At 39.0% G+C, this 18,235-nt stretch overlaps 1 protein-coding gene across 2 annotated transcripts in view; it reads right to left on the reverse strand.

The window, feature by feature from the left end:
• ESF1 (ESF1 nucleolar pre-rRNA processing protein homolog) overlaps positions 1-18,235 on the reverse strand; it is a 34,961-nt gene that overhangs the window by 7,356 nt on the left and 9,370 nt on the right. For both annotated transcript variants that reach the window (XM_035321346.1, XM_035321345.1), the window contains 4 exons: positions 15,445-15,559; positions 14,311-14,449; positions 8,792-8,953; positions 929-1,050 (listed from right to left, as the gene is read on the reverse strand). In XM_035321346.1, coding sequence (XP_035177237.1) covers positions 929-1,050; positions 8,792-8,953; positions 14,311-14,449; positions 15,445-15,559 — 538 coding nt within the window. The remainder of the gene's footprint in view (positions 1-928; positions 1,051-8,791; positions 8,954-14,310; positions 14,450-15,444; positions 15,560-18,235) is intronic.

Raw genomic sequence — 18,235 nt, forward strand, 5'->3', positions numbered from 1 at the left:
GGGTCAAATTTGGATTTAGAAGAGCAATTTCTGTTACTGGAAGAATTCAGTGATACACCTCGCCCCTTGACCTAATTTATCAGGCCAAACAAGAGAATATTACATTACCAAAAGTTGCTCTACTACCTAACAGTGCAACTTAATTCAGAGCACTCATCTTCTCTAAGACTGAAGAAGTTATTCATGAAATGCCAGTAAAACTGAACTAGAATGGACAAGGTACCTCTAGTTAGAGATTACACTTATAAACATTATTCTGCAACACGAACCACATTCAGAGTAATTTAAGATTATACAGAAGCTAGATTCTGTGAATTGCATGCTTTTTTTCTAGTACACAAGCAAATGTTTCATTTATCTGCCTATTCCTGCACATCTCTGCCACAGGAGTCAGTTACTTCACAATTACCTTCTGCGTGTGGCAAGATGAAGCAACGTCAATTTCCGCATTTTTATAAGACAACTTTGCTATTCATACACAAAAATATTTACTAAGTTTGCTATTGTAGTTTGAAAGTTGAATGATTCTTCATAGCTATTAGTTCTTTGCTGCTACAGCTCTGACAAGAGTCTGTATTATTCTAGGTCTGTAAGGTTCAAAACTACAGCTATCATGCATTCCAACCTTGCACCGAAAGCATACCATAGCAAAAATACCCTTCCTAATGCATCCAGAAGATGCAAAACTTAAAAAACAAGTAAATTACTTTTTTTTTTTGTAAAAACATTATATATGATTACCCTGAACATCCTTTAGCTCTGTAGATCTGACTAGCATTGTTTCCAAAAGAACAAGCACTACGCATCTGAGCCATAAAACAATACTGCACTCCTGCCATAAAACACCCCCCCCCATTTATCTAAAACTAGAACAGCAACTTAAGAAAAGGAAAGAGCAACTCCTTCTGCAACTCAGAGCAGACATAACCTTTCTCTTCTTTTTAAGGTTTCTTTTTTCTTTCTTCTTCTCTAGGTATTTTTGCCATGGAGTTAGGTTATCCTTTCCTTCCAACCTGTTTTTGACCATTTCTTCAGCATTTTCTTTGAGGCCTAGTAAAAAAAAAATAAAAAAATAAAGAAATAGGAAGTTAAAGAAATGGCATCAAATTGAACTTTTTTTTTTTTTTTTTTTTTTTTTAAAATCAACTGCTTTTCTTTTGCAAAGGACAAACCTGGTTTTTCTTCCACAAGTCCATGAGAACAATGTAAGTATCGCTTGGAGCAACATCCCTGTAAATATCATCAGTTTACAGGTTGTGTTTTTACAAATATTTCTCCAGTAATAATTTGTACAGGAGCGAGATGAAGAGGTTGCATATGCCAAGTTTTATTCACAACACCTTTACTGTTACTCAGTAATGTCACCTGTCCAGACAGTAGACTGCATAGTTTACCACTTTAAGGCTGAGAGTAACATAATAATGCAGCACCCTTAAATTTAATGTACCTTACTATTATTAGTTCAGCTTCACTTGAATCCAGTCCAGTCATTCCCACTTTTTGTCCATGGGAAAACAAAGATTGAGTTGACAAAGCTTCTGAAATGTTAAATCACTATAGGGCCATATTACAGCTGGCTTGAACCTGTAGCTGGTGCTCTCTGTTTCCTGTTTCACCCAGAAACATTTGATGATTGTTGCTCTACCAGTATGCCCCACTGACATAATAAAGTTATGTAGCTCCCTTACTAAGACAATGCTGCAGTATCTCTGATGACCGCTGTATTTTTCATCCACCATTGTAAGAGAGCAAAACATTATTTTCCATGATGTTTGAAGTCAAAATAAATCTGCAGCTAGTAAGCATGGAAGAACAGAAATATAGCAAATAATTTCTTGCATTATGTACTAATATCACAACGTGATATGTACTAAGTCATACGAGGCAAGATGTCTTCAAGTAATCTAGTCTTAATTCTGTTGTACCCCTCAGGATAACAGAACAAATATGAAAACCCATATCTTGGGTTCAATTCCAAGTAACAAAGGAGAAGAGGGAAGCATATTCAAGCATTGCAAAGGTTAGGATTTTTCAAATGTTTAAGTCAGTCAGAAAAGCAAGTTCTTTCTCAATTTGGATTACTGTTTCCTACTTTTTATTTTGCCCAAGATACTTCAAATAGAAAATTGCACCTTGTTAAATACAAAAAATAAAAACAAAATCCACAGCATTGTCTCTTGTATGTAAATTCACAGAGAACAAAATGTTTTCTAATCCACAAAAGTAGAAATAAGTAATACCATGAAATCCTGATCAAGTATTATGCATACATTGCACAATATACCTAATAGCTCTTAACTAAGCAGTCTGTTTTCTGTTAACAGATCTAAATTTTATTTCACAAAATTCTTTTTAAAGCTACATAGTACCAGTCTGCTTTAATGACAAAAGCTATCCTAAATTAAGAAATAGTACACCTCTTGTACGACAGGAAAGCTAGATTCAGATTCAATGCTTAGGGTAAATCACAAATGTTTTTTTTAAAAAATAAGCTAACATTGAGAAGAGATTAAGGGACTTAATTTAAAAGATTATAGACTGACTGCTTGAAAGAGATCAGCCTTGAAACAACAGAAGAACATATAAAAGAACGTCCTCTGTTATCGCGGGGTACCATTTCAAGCTGTAATAACTCAAATGATCAATACCAGCTGCCATTGCATCGAGGTTGAGCACCTGAATTTGCACAATTACGTCCTAAACTTTAATTCAGCTCTCTTGTCAATATGCATTGATAAAGCTTCTCATCACATGATCACATTTTACCTTTGCCCAGTCTTAACCCTGTTTGATATACAGGTAATTAACACGCCACTCCTCAATATTTTGCGTCGCTGTACAACATATAGCTAAGATACTGAACATACTAACATATGGCCACATTACCAAAAATAATTGAACTCTACTCTAGAAACAGAATGGAGCTTTCTACAATGTCCATCATTGCAGTATTCAATAGTGCAAAAACGTCACCCTAAAAAAGGAATCCACTAACCACAGTGTCTCCATTTTACAGCTGCCTTTATAATCAGAATAAACACTGACTTTGATGGGCACCCATAAAAAGAAAACCTCGTAATGGAAAGAGATTAAACAACTTGCCTTGCAACACACTAGTGCAGAATTCAGTTGCAAAAAGGCAGAATCCACTTCCATGAAAGGAGGTAGTAGCCCAAGCAATGAAGGATTTGCTCCTACTTGCAAGTCCTTCATTCATTCACTACACACTTTAGAAAAGTCTTCTCTAACAAAAGAGTCTGATATTCTGTAGTTAACATCCTCCTTTTGGACACGGCTGTTAGATCTCGGAACATGTAGGGATCATGTTTCTGCTTTTCCCACCTCCAGGTCTGAGGTGGGTCTTGCTATCTCTTCCCCAGTCCTTGTTCCAATCATCAGGTATGTTGAAGAGCAGCATCCCTTCCCTACCATTGCTGTCCAGCTCCCCAGTTCTAATCTCCCATTTCTCATACTAGCTTTATCGCTCAAATCATTTGTGGACCTCTCCAGGTGTCCTAGACTGTATTTTCTCCCAGCTCCCAGGTTTTTCATTTGACCCTTGTCTGCTCCTCATCAACCCTTCCAGCTCTTCTCAGTAAGAAGGAACTGAAAACAGATGGCATAATGGCAAAATAAACAAATGGGCAGCCTTCATGGACAGCCCTACCTGTCCCTAGAAAAGCAGGCACAGCATTTTTCCAACAAACTGCAAACACTAATTTCTCTTCTTGCACTTGCCTGCTCTCCAAAAATAATTCCAAGGCTAGAAAGCTAGTTACAGCATGTCTGAAACACCAAGTGCGGACAAGGTCTAAAAATGTATTAAACCATGCTTTACAGGAAGAAAAGGAGGAAGAAAGAAACACCACGTAAAACAGCCTTCTAATATGCTAGAAAGAAGCCAGAATAGTAAGTGGCAAGCCCGTGCCACCACAGGAACTGGTTACTAAACCAGCAAACAAATACAAAGCGACAAAAAAGTAAAGGAAAGCATGCTGTACAGGTTCACCAAAATCGTGCCACTAAGAAACCCTCATACAACCAGGGCTGTCATTTAGTTACTTCCAACAATACATGTTTTTGTCTTTGAAGTCTAGGAAAGGGCAGTCATATGCTTCCTAGAAACTGAACTACTATTACTTGGAATTATTTTTCAGTAGGTTCTGGAGAAAAAAAAAAAAGTTACTGGTCAGGTAGCAACCTTGCAGATTCTCTCTAAAGACTGGGTTAAGAAACATATCACATCTCCAGAAAGGGGGTGGGGGGTGGGTAAAAAAAAACAAAAACAAAAAAAAACTCTCAGAGGAGGTTACAAGATTTCTGATTTATTTGCCTAGAACATGGCATCATTTGATCCATCTGGCACAGAAGGACTTGGAGGAAAACACAACCCTTTCTTGTGGTATTTGGCAGTCTCATGAAAGGCCTGAGAGTTTCTCCACAGATTAGAATGGCTTACAAGCTACTGTCCAGACCGCTTCCCGAGAATAAGAGTGTATTTAAGTGGTCAAAAGACTATTGATTGCAGAACTGGAAAGAAATCATCTGCTTTAGGTAGACTTAGTAACTGGCCACAGAACAAGTTAGATTAATTCATATCTGCTCCTCCCCCTTTCTATTTTTAAAGAACTGAATCACTAGTCATATTTAATCCAAGTAAGGGCCATGAAAAGAAGGTGTAAAGGTAATATATATTAGCATACAACTAAATCATACTTAACTAGAGGATTAGAAGTGTGAGACACCATACCACATTACCAGCTTAAGTATTGCTTCTCACACTGCTGAACACTGGAGGGAAGAAGGCTCAGACAGAAATTTTGCTTATCTGACCAGCTGAAAAACTTTAGGCAATTTAACTGCTTGCAATTGTCACAGTTACTAAAAGCTAGAGAGATGCTTCTCAGTAAATCAAAATGAGTAAGTTCATCTTACTTGTAATACCTTGCCTACCTGCCCCCCCCCCCAAAAAAAAAACTAACAGAAGAACAGATACACACACCTTGTTGCAGTTAGATCAAAGGAATGGCCAGCAGAAATATTCTGATGACATTACAATTTGTTTGCCACGAATATCACACACCTTGAGTCGAGATAGTTTTCCTAACACAGAACAACTCCCTTAAAAAAAAAACACAAAAAAAACCTTAGATGCTAAAATGTCAAGTGTGAAGAACCACAGCACTGAGCGCTTGCTTCTTGGTGCTGCATGTGGTAGGACTGCTTATTGTTTCCTCTAGCTGAAGCAGTGATCTATATTGAGACAGATTTTGATTCAATTCTGTCATTTTCTTGCCCCACATAATCTGTAACAACATACAGTTGGGGTTCACTATGCACTTTACAGGGATCTGACTGTCTGCTGGTCTACTTCTGATGAAAACAAATTTCAAAGTTTCCTTTAAGCTCAGCTAAATATTTACATCTCTTTCTTCCCAAAGGAAGAATTTAAGCCCAATAAAAAAGCTGTATGAGAAGCTGTCTGAATATCATCAAGAACAGCGATTGTGGTCTTCTCCCTCTTCACCTTCTACGGAGAGTTTTGGGAGCTGGAGAAGAATGCATAGTAATTGTTGCTCAAATCAGATATGATTAAGAAAACAGATGGATGCTTAAATATAACATTGATTTTGTGCCTAAAAGAAACAGACCAAAGAAAGTTGGAACTACATCTAATTTGTTTTTGCTGGCACTGTGGTTTATTAAAACTATTATGATTCAAGAATAACTGAATCATTCACAAAGTATGCTTTCTATAACCATGTGTAAATATTTGTGCCAAAACTCAAATTTTTAAATTAATTCAGATCTGACTTTCAATTGAAAAAAAAAGTCCTAGATTTAACTGTTGTAGTTCTCTCTGTATTAAATATTTGGGCAGGAGAATGACTTTGCAGTAAGTCCATCGGACTGAGGCAGAGTTTGATAATAGAAGCATTTCAAGACAAAAGTTGGCTCTAAAAGACTTCAGGAGTCTTAAGAGATGATAGCAAACTATTTTTAAATTCCCAGAATATTCCAAATGGAACATAATTAATTGAGAATTTAAATATGCACATTTGTTCAAGGAAAGGGTAGTAACTAACATACTTCTCTCCCTTAAGAAACCATAGCCTCAACTGCGCATATTTGCCAGAGCTACAAACTACTGTTCAGCATGCAGCAACTACATTTCACTCTCAGAACTGCCCCCCTTTAGGTGTGCAGGACCTTCTCTCCAAATGCTGAAGCCTACAAAGGCTACACGTTGCCGCTTATTAGAGCTGTAAACGAAGTTAAGACACTCTTCTTTGCTTTTAACACTTATTTCAGAAAGAAGCCATCCACTTGATGAAAAATAAAAGGGAGTAGGACACAAATAGGATTTTAAAAGCAGACTGACAGACTCAAGAGTTGGTAGGCAAGGGAGCTGAGTAACAATATCACAAACTGAATTCAGGTTTCCAAAGCCTGAATGCTCTTGTACTATGAAATAAAGAAATAAACTACTAATCTCCACGAGGTCAGTCAATACCATTACTATTAGCCCTTAGAATACAGCCAGCACCATTAGTTTTACCCATACTTTTTGGGGATTAACTACAAAAAGGCAAGTGAATGCTTCCACGATATCCAGAACCTCTCATCTTGGAAAATACTCTAGAAAGAGTAAGAAATCAAGAAAAAGCTAACACATGCTGTAAAATCAAAGTTGCAAAACCGTCATCAAACACTATGAATTACTAATGTAAGCTTCATTGTGCATACACACGTGCTTAACCCATCATGATACAAACCCATCTGTAGCAGCACCCAGACATTCTACTGACTCTAGACAAGGCCGTATTTACCAGGGTGCATCTTTGCTGTTGGGTTGGTTTGATTTTACAAAGCATGTGGCCTAACAGAATGGCAGGAAGGATGAGGAATGTTGAGTGTTACCACCACTCCTTTCCATCCCTTCTTCTAGGGAGAGGAGAGTATAGGAGTCCTAGGAGCTCCACAAGGCGCAGTAATGAAGGAGTTGGACTACATGAGATGCAGAACAAAATCTATTTTCTGAAGTCCAGTTCACTAAAAAGGAAACAAGGGAGCCACTCTACTGGGGAATTTGATTCCATCTGTACTATCGTTCTTAAACATCAATATACATTTTCTTGTAACATGCAAGGTACAGTTTATGAAGTTATGCCCTTCAGTGAAGTTGTTGCTCTTCCTGTGCCACTAAGTTTCCTTCAGTCTATTTTTATTTCCTACAATGGATGCTTTGCTCTAGATCCCTAACTTTGTCACCATCTTAGGTTGCTTAAAAAATAAAATAAGAAATTTAAGTTCACCTGTGTATGAAAACTCAGCTGCCTTGAATGCTCAGTGATACAGTCAAAGATACTAACCAAGCAACTTCAGAAATGCAAATACTGACACACTGTGGACAGCTGAAGTAAAACATCCATACAGCCGTGTCAGCAAGGACTTGTCCCATAAAGCATGTTAAATCTTTCTCTAAAGAGTTCTGGGAGAACACTGGCCAGAAATTATTGGAATTACATAAGCACAACTGAAGCTCACAACTATTCTAATGCCAGTGCTTACTTACAAATACAGGCCTTATCAAGAACTAGGCCTGACATGTTCAATTGATGTCCATGAGCACACACCACAACAGGATGTTAGAAGGGAACATACATACTCAACACAAGTTACCCACCTGATCTGAAAGTAACAATAGCACAGATACGCACTTCAAGATGGAATTAACACATCAGTTGGGACAGGGATGAGTTCTAGCACAGCTCTGGTCTCATATGTACAGTAACAGATGAGATTGTGTCCTTGTATAGACTGCAGCCCTACATGTACTGCACCAATACAAGAACTGCTGCCCCTAGAAGTGACATGTTACACTTGCGTAGTCTTTGGACCATGTAATTCAACCCTCTGAGCCTTCACCAAATGCTGGACTCTTTAACTCAGCAGTATAGATTCACTTCCTTTTTTTTCTCCAGAGCAGCTCTGCCATTTTAGCAAATGAAATTAACTTGCAAATAAATCTATCCAGTTCCAGGGCTGGTACATGGTGTCAGAATGAGCTCGGGCCCAGGATGTAGGAGGAAAGGCTACAGAGAAAACTGTCTCTTTTTTGGATGTAGTGTCATGTTCAAGTGGCTCATTACTTCTCACGGAAGGAGCACACACATAAACAAAATCTAAGTCAGTCTCAATGTGTTTTCATTCCAAAGGAAAAGAACAGACAATAGTTTTCATACCTCAAAAAGAGGTCTGCTGGGATGCTATATGGTAAAGTTAGCTATACATCACTAAGTAACCCCAAGCTTGCTTTCCTGGTAGCTTTCCCTCCCACAGAGCTGTCTCACTGGAAGATCAGACTTCTCCCTTTTCTGTTCCCCCAAACCTTTCACATTACGCGAGCAAGATTTTAAAACCACTCTCCTCCAATTTCACGCTACGTTTCCAAATCATACCGTGTTTCATTTTTAGAAGCGTAGGTATGTTTTATGACTCTATGGCAAACATGCATTCCATTCAAGTAAAATCTATAAAGCGATGAATGAAAAAGCAAGCACAAGAAAGACCAGCAAGTCAATATGCTACACAGAGGATCTTACAGCTGAGAAACCGAGTTCAGTCATTATTTCTTCCATTTCCTCCATTGTATTCCATCTGGATTTCAATTTAAGGGAAAAAGGTCAGTTTCTACTACTATAAATCTTACACCTTACATTGTATCCCCATTAAACAGGCCAATACTGCACACTGCCCAAGTCAGTAAAACAAAAAAGTTAAAGCTTACCTGGAACCCACTTAACTTCCATTTCTATATCCTTTTCCTCTTGCTTTTTCTCTTTTTCTTGGATACTTTGCAGAAGTTCTCTGTACTTGGCAATTTGTTCCTCATCATCTTTTTGGCTTTTCCTGGGTTTGTCATCTTCCATTTCATGAGCTACATCATCACCTAGAAAGACAAAAGAAAAGCTATGAAAGACAACCTCAAAGTGATCCATTTATGTTCAAGGAACACACCTAAGGAACATTAAATCATTTATAACAAAATAAAGTATTTTCATATATTATTCCCAGAAAAAGTAACCAGTTCTAGAACTCCCTACTTCACAAAAGGAATAGAAATACCTGAAAAAGGCAAAGAATATTTGTCCAACAAAGGAAACCACTGATAGAACACAGCATTCTTTACCATGTTTTACAACTCTTGGAGTCCCTAATGTCCCTGGCAACACAGTAATAAAATCTAAAAACCCTAAACCTAAGAAGAAGTTGCATAAAGCATCTCGAAATTTTAACAAATTACTCAACCCTTTATCTTCAGTGACATGTTGAATTAATAAATAAAGCAAGATGGAAGCAGTTCCGGCTATTTTTGCTTGTTTTTGGTAAGGAAAACACAATTACAATGTGACCTGCAATAAGCATTTCAAAGAGAACAGGCTTTTTAAGCTTTAAAGATGCTGCAGCTCCTTAATGGTAGAAATCTAGCTTTGGGGCTCCTTTTCTTTCTTTTTCTGATACTGTTGTTCTTTTATATCCCATAACCTTGAGATGCTTGTTGTTGGCTGTGATTGGAAATTTTGATTATTCAATTAACTGCAGTTGCTTTTCCATTTTCCTCATCAGTAGCAGAAAACTCCTAAGACAAAAGCATCTGCTCATGCAGCAAGCAAAAATGCATTCAGCTCTTAGAAGTGAGAAAAAAGTAAGTGACTGTCATTTTTTTTTTTTTTTTTTTTTTTTCCTGATGTCATAAGAAAGTATAAGCAAAGCTATTCTGGATGGGAATTGAAGAGATCCTTTGGCTAAGAAAGGCTCCCTTGAAACTGGGTAACGAAGGGGTGATTCATTTGTATTATGACCAGTTTTTGCTAATTTTGCCAGGGGAAATTTAAGTGGTGACGCATTGTCACACTTTCCAGTTTTGATAACAGATGAATTTATTTTGTCAAAACAAATGTTAACATTGCCTTCAAAAAACTCTGAAGAGCTTTTTCATTCTATAAGCAAATAAAGAACATTTGACAACAGCTGCAAGAAAGGAAAGGAAAATTAACTGAGTATGTTCTCAAAGTTTGTTCAGAGTTCAAGTAACCTTGCTGCTAGCTTTCAAGCATCGCACTGCGTTGCACAACATGAGGAACCACTTTCTCATGGATATTAAGGCAGTAATGCTTTCTGCCAATAGCTTTTTTTCCAAAGGCTTTTTGAATAAAAAACACAGCCAAAACAAAAAGGTCTGGTGCATTAACAGTTACATTGTAAGAGAAATACAATCAAGAGAAAAAATAACTCAGCCTGTGAAGGAAAAGAATGTAAAAGCAGATGAAATTGGAAATATAAAATACAAGTCGGACTGGGCTCCTGTCTAGCCACTTCTGAGCAGGGACATCCTGGCCTGCACAAGCACACACAGAGACATCCTTTAAGACACTGGACAACTCCAAGAGGTTACATGAATTTTTCAGAAGGAAAGCCAAGTTGACCTTAGTTCTGGGGTTTCCTAGAACTTAATCCATCTTATTTTTTTTGATAACAAATACACACACAAAACACACTCCTACAAATATGCCTTAGAAAAATCTCCAACCAGCAAGTTATACCAAGCTTCTGATTGTTTCTTTCTATGAAACAATCAGGTTGTGGTGCTTCTATTTTATCCCATGAAATTCCACCGGGGCTTGGCTAAATCATTAACTGGTAACTCCTCTGGCTTATTTCCTTAGGAATCAAACTAACCCAGCAGAAATATTTTAAGAAGTCAGATCCTCCTTACCATTGAGGGAGCAGTAATGCCTCAGAGTGGCCAAAGCATCTATAGGGTAATAAGGGAGAGAAGCCAACCCAAATAACATTGTGTTCGATGCATTTTATAAATACCCATTGAATTCAGCAACAATCTTAAATAGCTGCATGTTCTATCATCTTCCACTTATTAACCTTCTGTAGCAGTCCTAACAACCATAAAAATGAGCAGTATTCACATGTAAGACAACATACATACTGTCACAAGAGAGCAAAATATTTATTAAGTGTTCCGATTTTATTTACCATTAATCACTGAAAATTAGATCAGCAGCAAAATTAAAAAGGTGAATCTCCACCTAGCAAATCCTCCTTGAGGATTACATTCTCTTTCCCTGCACGTATGCATCTCCAGCGTTGGTGCTGCAGCACAAAATAGTCTCCTGTCGTACAGGGCTTCTAACACAAGGCTCTACAACGGCAGCAGAACTCCCTGCTCAGAGTGCTACCGTGAAGAGCAGGGCTCTATACAGAATTCCCTGCACATAACACCTCCATCAAGAAAAACTACTCAAAACCACACCAGTTAAAGTGTTCTGCCATATAGTCTCTTCACATACGCTGTGGGACAGAGCAAAGCAGAACAGCAAATATCTTTTTATTGTGAAGATTAAAAGAAAGCACAAAATGTTAGGCATCAACACCATGCTGCTTAATTGGAAGCATCGTTTAAAATGCCACAAACTCAGCCACTGGTGCTGTCAGTCCAAATAGCAGTTACAGGCTTGAATTTGATGCACACCACGAAGTTTTACTAACCACAGCAAATGCAGGCAAGCAACAGAGAGTTCAGAAGCAATGTACAGGAGATGCTTTGTGCCCACAAACTACTATATACCAGGTCCATGAAGTTGAAATACAAGACCTTACAAAACTTGTATAACAACATTCCTAACAGACATATTTATTTTAAAAGATATAATAAAAACGAAACGGATCAGGGCAACAAAAGCTGTTTTTAAATAAAGCATACAAATAAATAAGTGAGATGGCCAGAACATTTTTTCCATCTTACCACACTCCTACCTTTCCATTCAAACAGCTATTTTTCCCTTTTATGCATAGTACCACATAATTCTGCTGGACGAAATCCTGCTTTGTATCTTATAACTCAACAGATAAAATGTCAGGAACACGTTACGGACATGGCAACACAATTCCTCTATTAACAACTTATTTCTCAAAACCATCATTAGGAACTACACAATTTGAGGTCTAAAATGTGCTGGTGTGATAACATCACTCTAGGTCAATCTCTCTCCCCTCCCAGAAACAAAAGTTTACTTAAAATGTCTTCAGTGTTCACTCTGTAACAGACGCTGTTCTTTTAACACAGTGAAAGCCCTCAAAACCTGAACTAAGAAAAGTGAAATACTTTTATCTGCAGCTACTGTTCCTATCAATGCATTTTACTAAGCATTACTAGAGAAAATTAAGGTCACGGAGGTGCAGCTTATAAACATATTTTTATGTAATATGAGAAACAAATGGACATTTATCCTGCCAAGATATTGCCAAGTCAAGTCTGCTGCCAGCAAGTTTCCCAACTCCATAACTAGAAAAATATGTCATGCTCTTTTGCATGCTTCAAACACATCTGATTACAGCAACCTACTTTAATGCTGGATAAACCCATTTTAACGTCTGTTTGAAAGACTTGATTAAGGCTTAATGACATGTTCTTTTCCTTGTAATTTAGGCTATATATATGATCAATTAAGAGACTGATTTTTAGAGTGAAAACAAGTAAAGTAATTGAGGAATTTGCACCATACACAGAAGACTTGAAAAGTTACATGGCATCCTCTTCCTATTTTTAAGCAGCAACAAGAATCCAAAAGCAATTAAAATTTGCTGCCACTACAGTCTTTCGTAAGGTTCCCTTAAACACATTCTGCAGCTTACCTTCCCCCTCACATTGTAAGATTTCAGAGTACCAGAAGTCTCATACCATAGTTTTCTCTCCTGTCATTCACACTCCGGTTACCCAAGAAGAGCTACTGCTGCACTTAAGGACCTTTGTACCATCTACATCTTCCCCAGGGCCCTCCAAGGTCTGGAATGCATTCCATGTCCTGTCTAGGGTATCCCAGCAAGCCCAGCCTCAGGACACCTTCTTCAGTATGTCTTTCCCCTGCAGAGACTTCAGTACATATACAGAGGGCCATGAAGATGGCAAATCACTACATATATAATACTATACTATACACTATTATGTACTAAATACCATACATAGAATTTTCCAGTTGAAATACTAAGTTACCCTGAAAAATAAAGAGAGGGGTAGAAGAAAAAAAGGAAGAAAATGATTTTGTACTTACAAGGCCCAAGCTACTAATCATAAAACAGCCACTTAGGAGCTAAATCATTAGGGAAACTCTTGATCCCCCACCATTTGATTTTTTTTTTTAAATGATTCTTAAGTCAGTGTTACTCAAACTCTACAGAAAGAAAGCTTATTTTTATTCAGAACTGAATGAACCTGATAGCTACCACAGTCTCTAGAAAAGTCAGTCAGAGGTCTCTTTAACAGAATTATCAATAATCAGCAAAAAAGAGCTATGATTTAGATGAATTACTATGTTTCTACTTGAAACGACTCCATTTATAACCATTATATTTGGCTTAATTAAACATTACTTACACTAGGTAAAGAGATTTTGCATGACAAATGAGAAACAGGAAGCTCTTTGAAAGCAAAATTTAAATAACGAAAGTCAAACTGTCTCACTTATCAATGCTCTAAGTAATCTGTAACTCCTAAATCAGCTAATATACTTCACAAATTCTATTGCAGAAGTGCTTCCTTTGTCTTTGAAAAAGGAATTTGGCCATTTTGAGGTCATAATGGTGATGTTATTTATCTGGAGAGTCAGAATCAAGTCTGTATAATGAATCTCAGCTGTGGCTTTAAGATAAATTTTAGAAATTTGAACATCTGTTTTCTTACGGATAGAAAACACTGGACAAGTTTGTTTTTGCAGTCAGTATTTAACTCAAAAACAAAAACAAAACAGAAAAACAAAGAACAAGAAGAAATAAAGGGACAGGAAAATGGAATGTCAAGTCCCAGTAATCTGAGGAACTCTACAGCTGCCATGTTAGCAGGCCTAACTCAAAGATTTACAGAATTTTTCAAGAAGTTTTTCATTATCTCCCAGCATTCTATCATCAATCCATTTATCTCCTAATTGAAATGAGTGAATCAAAGATACAAATGTGCTCACCACCCAGGTCCCTTTACCTTTAGGTCACATATACAGAACAGTAAGTATACACTATTTTCAGAGATGTTTAGCTCCGGAGCAAAGATAGGTTATTTTCAGAGTAGAACTTGACCATACCTCCTCTATAAAGAGTATAAGGAGTACAGAGTATAACGAGTCCCTGTAAAAGGAGACATTCAAAGCATTTTCTGATTATATGGAATTTATACAGTATTTTGAACACAAGTTAATTAAATGTAGCTACTGACTTTGTGAACAACATTTATGTAGGTACCTTGCTGCTGTTCTTCCTCTTCTTCACTAGATGAAGCCAAATAAGCTTGAAAATCCATGTCAAGGAGCTCCTCTTTTTTAAAAGTTCTGTTAAGTGACGTTACTCGTTCGTGATCCGTTTCATCCCATGTTATATCTACCTTAAATATAAGAAAGCCACTTCTAGAAGCTGAAGCACTAAAATTAAACATGTCAAGGCAGGTTGCTTTTTTTTTTTTTTAAAAGGAAAAAAATGATAGCTTCTACTTACAATATGTAAACCCATTGCTAACGTTACTACAGAACAATTACCTATAATAGTAATTTATTATAACAGATTTAATTATAACTTCTTCAAAATTCTTCAGCAACAAAAGTTTCAAGGAGCTTTAACTACATGGAAGAATGAAGAAGTCTCCTATTGCATTCAAGGGTTCTGTGACATCAGGTCACACCACCCAAAATCTCTGTAAGCCAAGTTTCCTTTGTGGCAGCAGATACTGGTATTGAAGCAGCAGCCTCCAACTTCTCTCCTCTCTTCCTCCAGCACGAACTCATTCCTGGAATCAGGCATGGTTTGCAATAGGGACAATAAAGTGTTTGCGCAACTACACCCTCAACTAAGAAGATGAAACACATGACTGAAAAATGATCCTGAAGAAATTGCTTAGTTCTCAACTAATCACTTCTCCAATACGGTTCATTTCATGGCCAGATGAACATTTTGGCTGTCACATAAGACAGAGTAGAAATGGATTGCTACAAGGAAGGGAAGCAACTGTTTAAGCCTGCCACCACCAACAAAAAGCCTCTTGAACTATACCCAAACATCCATTTTCACCAAATTAGAAGATTTAACTTTGTTACCCACAATTAAGTCCATGCACAACTTGTAAGAGGGGTATTACGAGGTCAAAATGTAGTATTTAATTTCTAACAGAAAAGCCAAACCTCTCATACAACTAAATTCAAGCTTATATATTGGGTCACAACTCGCAGCTCTGTAGCATGCCTGCATCTTGTACCATGTTGGATGTCTCTATTTTGAAATGCTTAAGACAAGCAGGAAGCTTTTGCCTACCACTTACATATATTTTAAAATCTGACAATAAAACTAAACAAATTAGAAAGCATTATGAAAGCATTGTAAAGATACCTTTGATGTTCCCATCGCAGCAGATGTGAAGTACTTTGGCTTATATCCAGATACATTTACTTCTGAGGCTACATCTTTTGGCTTATCATCAAATGTAACATTATCTGGAATAAATCTTAAAGGCAGATAAAGCATGTTATATTATTCAAATAAGCTGGGAAATTTCATAGTACAAGCACTCTAAGCTTTTCACAAATATGGTATGTCAGCACAAAAGAATTTGCTAAAATATAGTCAGTAAGCCTGAGAAGGAAACCAAAGCAATACACAAGTGCCACACACATATATTAACTGTCTGACTTTTGCACAGCTATTCCACAGATTTTCAGTCTTTAACACCACCGTGCTGGGGAAGTAAACTAGACAACTTGCAGTTTGGTAGTAGGCAGTCAGGGTGGTGTTTTGTTTGTTGGTTTTGGGGGTGATATTTAGTTTTCAAGGAATTATGTTTTAAGAATTTGCTTTAGAGGAAACTTAGTAATATTAAAAATTAAGATGAAAAAAGTAAAATAAAATTTTAAACCAGTTGACTTCAAAAAAAAAAAATCAAAACATTTTAAGGAAGCCTGGTACATCATTAACATTACAATTAGTAGGAGAAAATTTTAGAGACAACTCTTGTATCCACCGGAAGTTAGATTAAATAAACACCTTTGTGCATTACATGTGAAATTATTACAGAATCACAGACTTTCTAGGTTGGAAGAGACCTCAAGATCATCAAGTCCAACCTCTGACCTAACACTAACAGTCCCCACTAAACCATATCCCTAAGCTCTACATCTAAACGTCTTTTAAAGACCTCCAGGGATGGTGACTCCACCACTTCCCTGGGCAGCCCATTCCAATGTCTAACAACCCTTTCGGTAAAGAAGTTCTTCCTAACATCCAACCTAAACCTCCCCTGGCGCAACTTTAGCCCATTCCCCCTCGTCCTGTCACCAGGCACGTGGGAGAACAGACCAACCCCCACCTCGCTACAGCCTCCCTTCAGGTACCTGTAGAGAGCGATAAGGTCACCCCTGAGCCTCCTCTTCTCCAGGCTGAACAAGCCCAGCTCCCTCAGCCGCTCCTCCTAAGACTTGTTCTCCAGGCCCCTCACCAGCTTCGTAGCCCTTCTCTGGACTCGCTCAAGCACCTCCATGTCCTTCTTGTAGCGAGGGGCCCAAAACTGAACACAGTACTCGAGGTGCGGCCTCACCAGAGCCGAGTACAGGGGGACGATCACCTCCCTGGCCCTGCTGGCCACACTGTTTCTTATACAGGCCAGGATGCTGTTGGCCTTCTTGGCCACCTGAGCACACTGCTGGCTCATATTCAGCCGACTATCAACCATCACTCCCAGGTCCTTCTCTGCCTGGCAGCTCTCCAACCACTCATCTCCCAGCCTGTAGCTCTGCTTGGGATTATTACGCCCCAGGTGCAGGACCCGGCACTTGGCCTTGTTGAACTTCATGCAGTTGACCTCAGCCCATCGGTGCAGCCTCTCCAGATCCTCCTGCAGAGCCTTCCTACCCTCGAGCAGATCGACACACGCACCTAACTTGGTGTCGTCTGCAAACTTACTGAGGGTGCACTCAATGCCCTCATCCAGATCATCAATGAAGATATTGAAGAGGACCGGCCCCAGCACCGAGCCCTGGGGAACGCCACTAGTGACCGGCCTCCAACTGGATTTGACTCCATTTACCACGACTCTTTGGGCCCGGCTATCCAGCCAGTTTCTAACCCAACGAAGCGTGCGCCAGTCCAAGCCAAGAGCAGCCAGTTTCTTGAGGAGAATGCTGTGGGAAACGGTGTCAAAAGCCTTGCTGAAGTCAAGGTAGACCACATCCACAGCCTTTCCCTCATCCACCCAGCGCGTCACTTGGTCATAGAAGGAGATCAGGTTCGTCAAGCAGGACCTGCCCTTCATAAAACCCATGCTGACTGGGCCTGATCGCCTGCTTGCCCTTCAAGTGCTGCGTGATGACTCTCGAGATAATCTGCTCCATGAGCTTCCCTGGCACTGAGGTCAAACTGACAGGCCTGTAGTTTCCCGGGTCAGTCCTCCGGCCCTTCTTGTAGATGGGCGTCACATTCGCTAGCCGCCAGTCAGCTGGGACCTCCCCCGATAGCCAGGACTGTTGATAAATGATGGTAAGCAGCTTGGCCAGTACCTCTGCCAGTTCTCTCAGTACCCTTGGGTGGATCCCATCCGGCCTCATCGACTTGTGCACATCCAAGTGCCGTAGCAGGTCACCAACCAGTTCTTCGTGGATAGTGAGGGCCACATCTCTCTCCCCATCCCCTTCCACCAGTTCAGGGTACTGGGTATCCAGAGAACAACCGGTATTGCCGTTAAAGACTGAGGCAAAGAAGACATTAAGCACCTCCACCTTTTCCTCATCTCTTGTAACTAGGTTTCCCCCTGCATCCAGTAAAGGATGGAGATTCTCCTTAGTCCTCCTTTTTGTGTTGATGTATTTATAAAAACATTTTTTGTTATCTTTAACGGCAGTAGCCAGATTGAGCTCCAGATGAGCTTTGGCTTTTCTAATTTTGTCCCTGCACAGCCTCACGATATCCTTATAGTCCTCCCTAGTGGCCTGCCCACTTTTCCAAAGATTATAAACCCTCTTTTTTCTTCTAAGCTCGAGCCACAGTTCTCTGTTCAGCCAGGCTGGTCTTCTTCCCCGCCAGCTCGTCTTTGGGCACGTGGGGACGGACCGTTCCTGCGCCATTAAGATTTCCCTCTTGAAGAGCGCCCAGCCTTCCTGGACTCCTCTGCCCTTCAGAACCGCCTCCCAAG

Source organism: Oxyura jamaicensis, chromosome 3 (assembly GCF_011077185.1).
Source record: "Oxyura jamaicensis isolate SHBP4307 breed ruddy duck chromosome 3, BPBGC_Ojam_1.0, whole genome shotgun sequence".
Lineage (NCBI taxonomy): Eukaryota > Metazoa > Chordata > Aves > Anseriformes > Anatidae > Oxyura > Oxyura jamaicensis.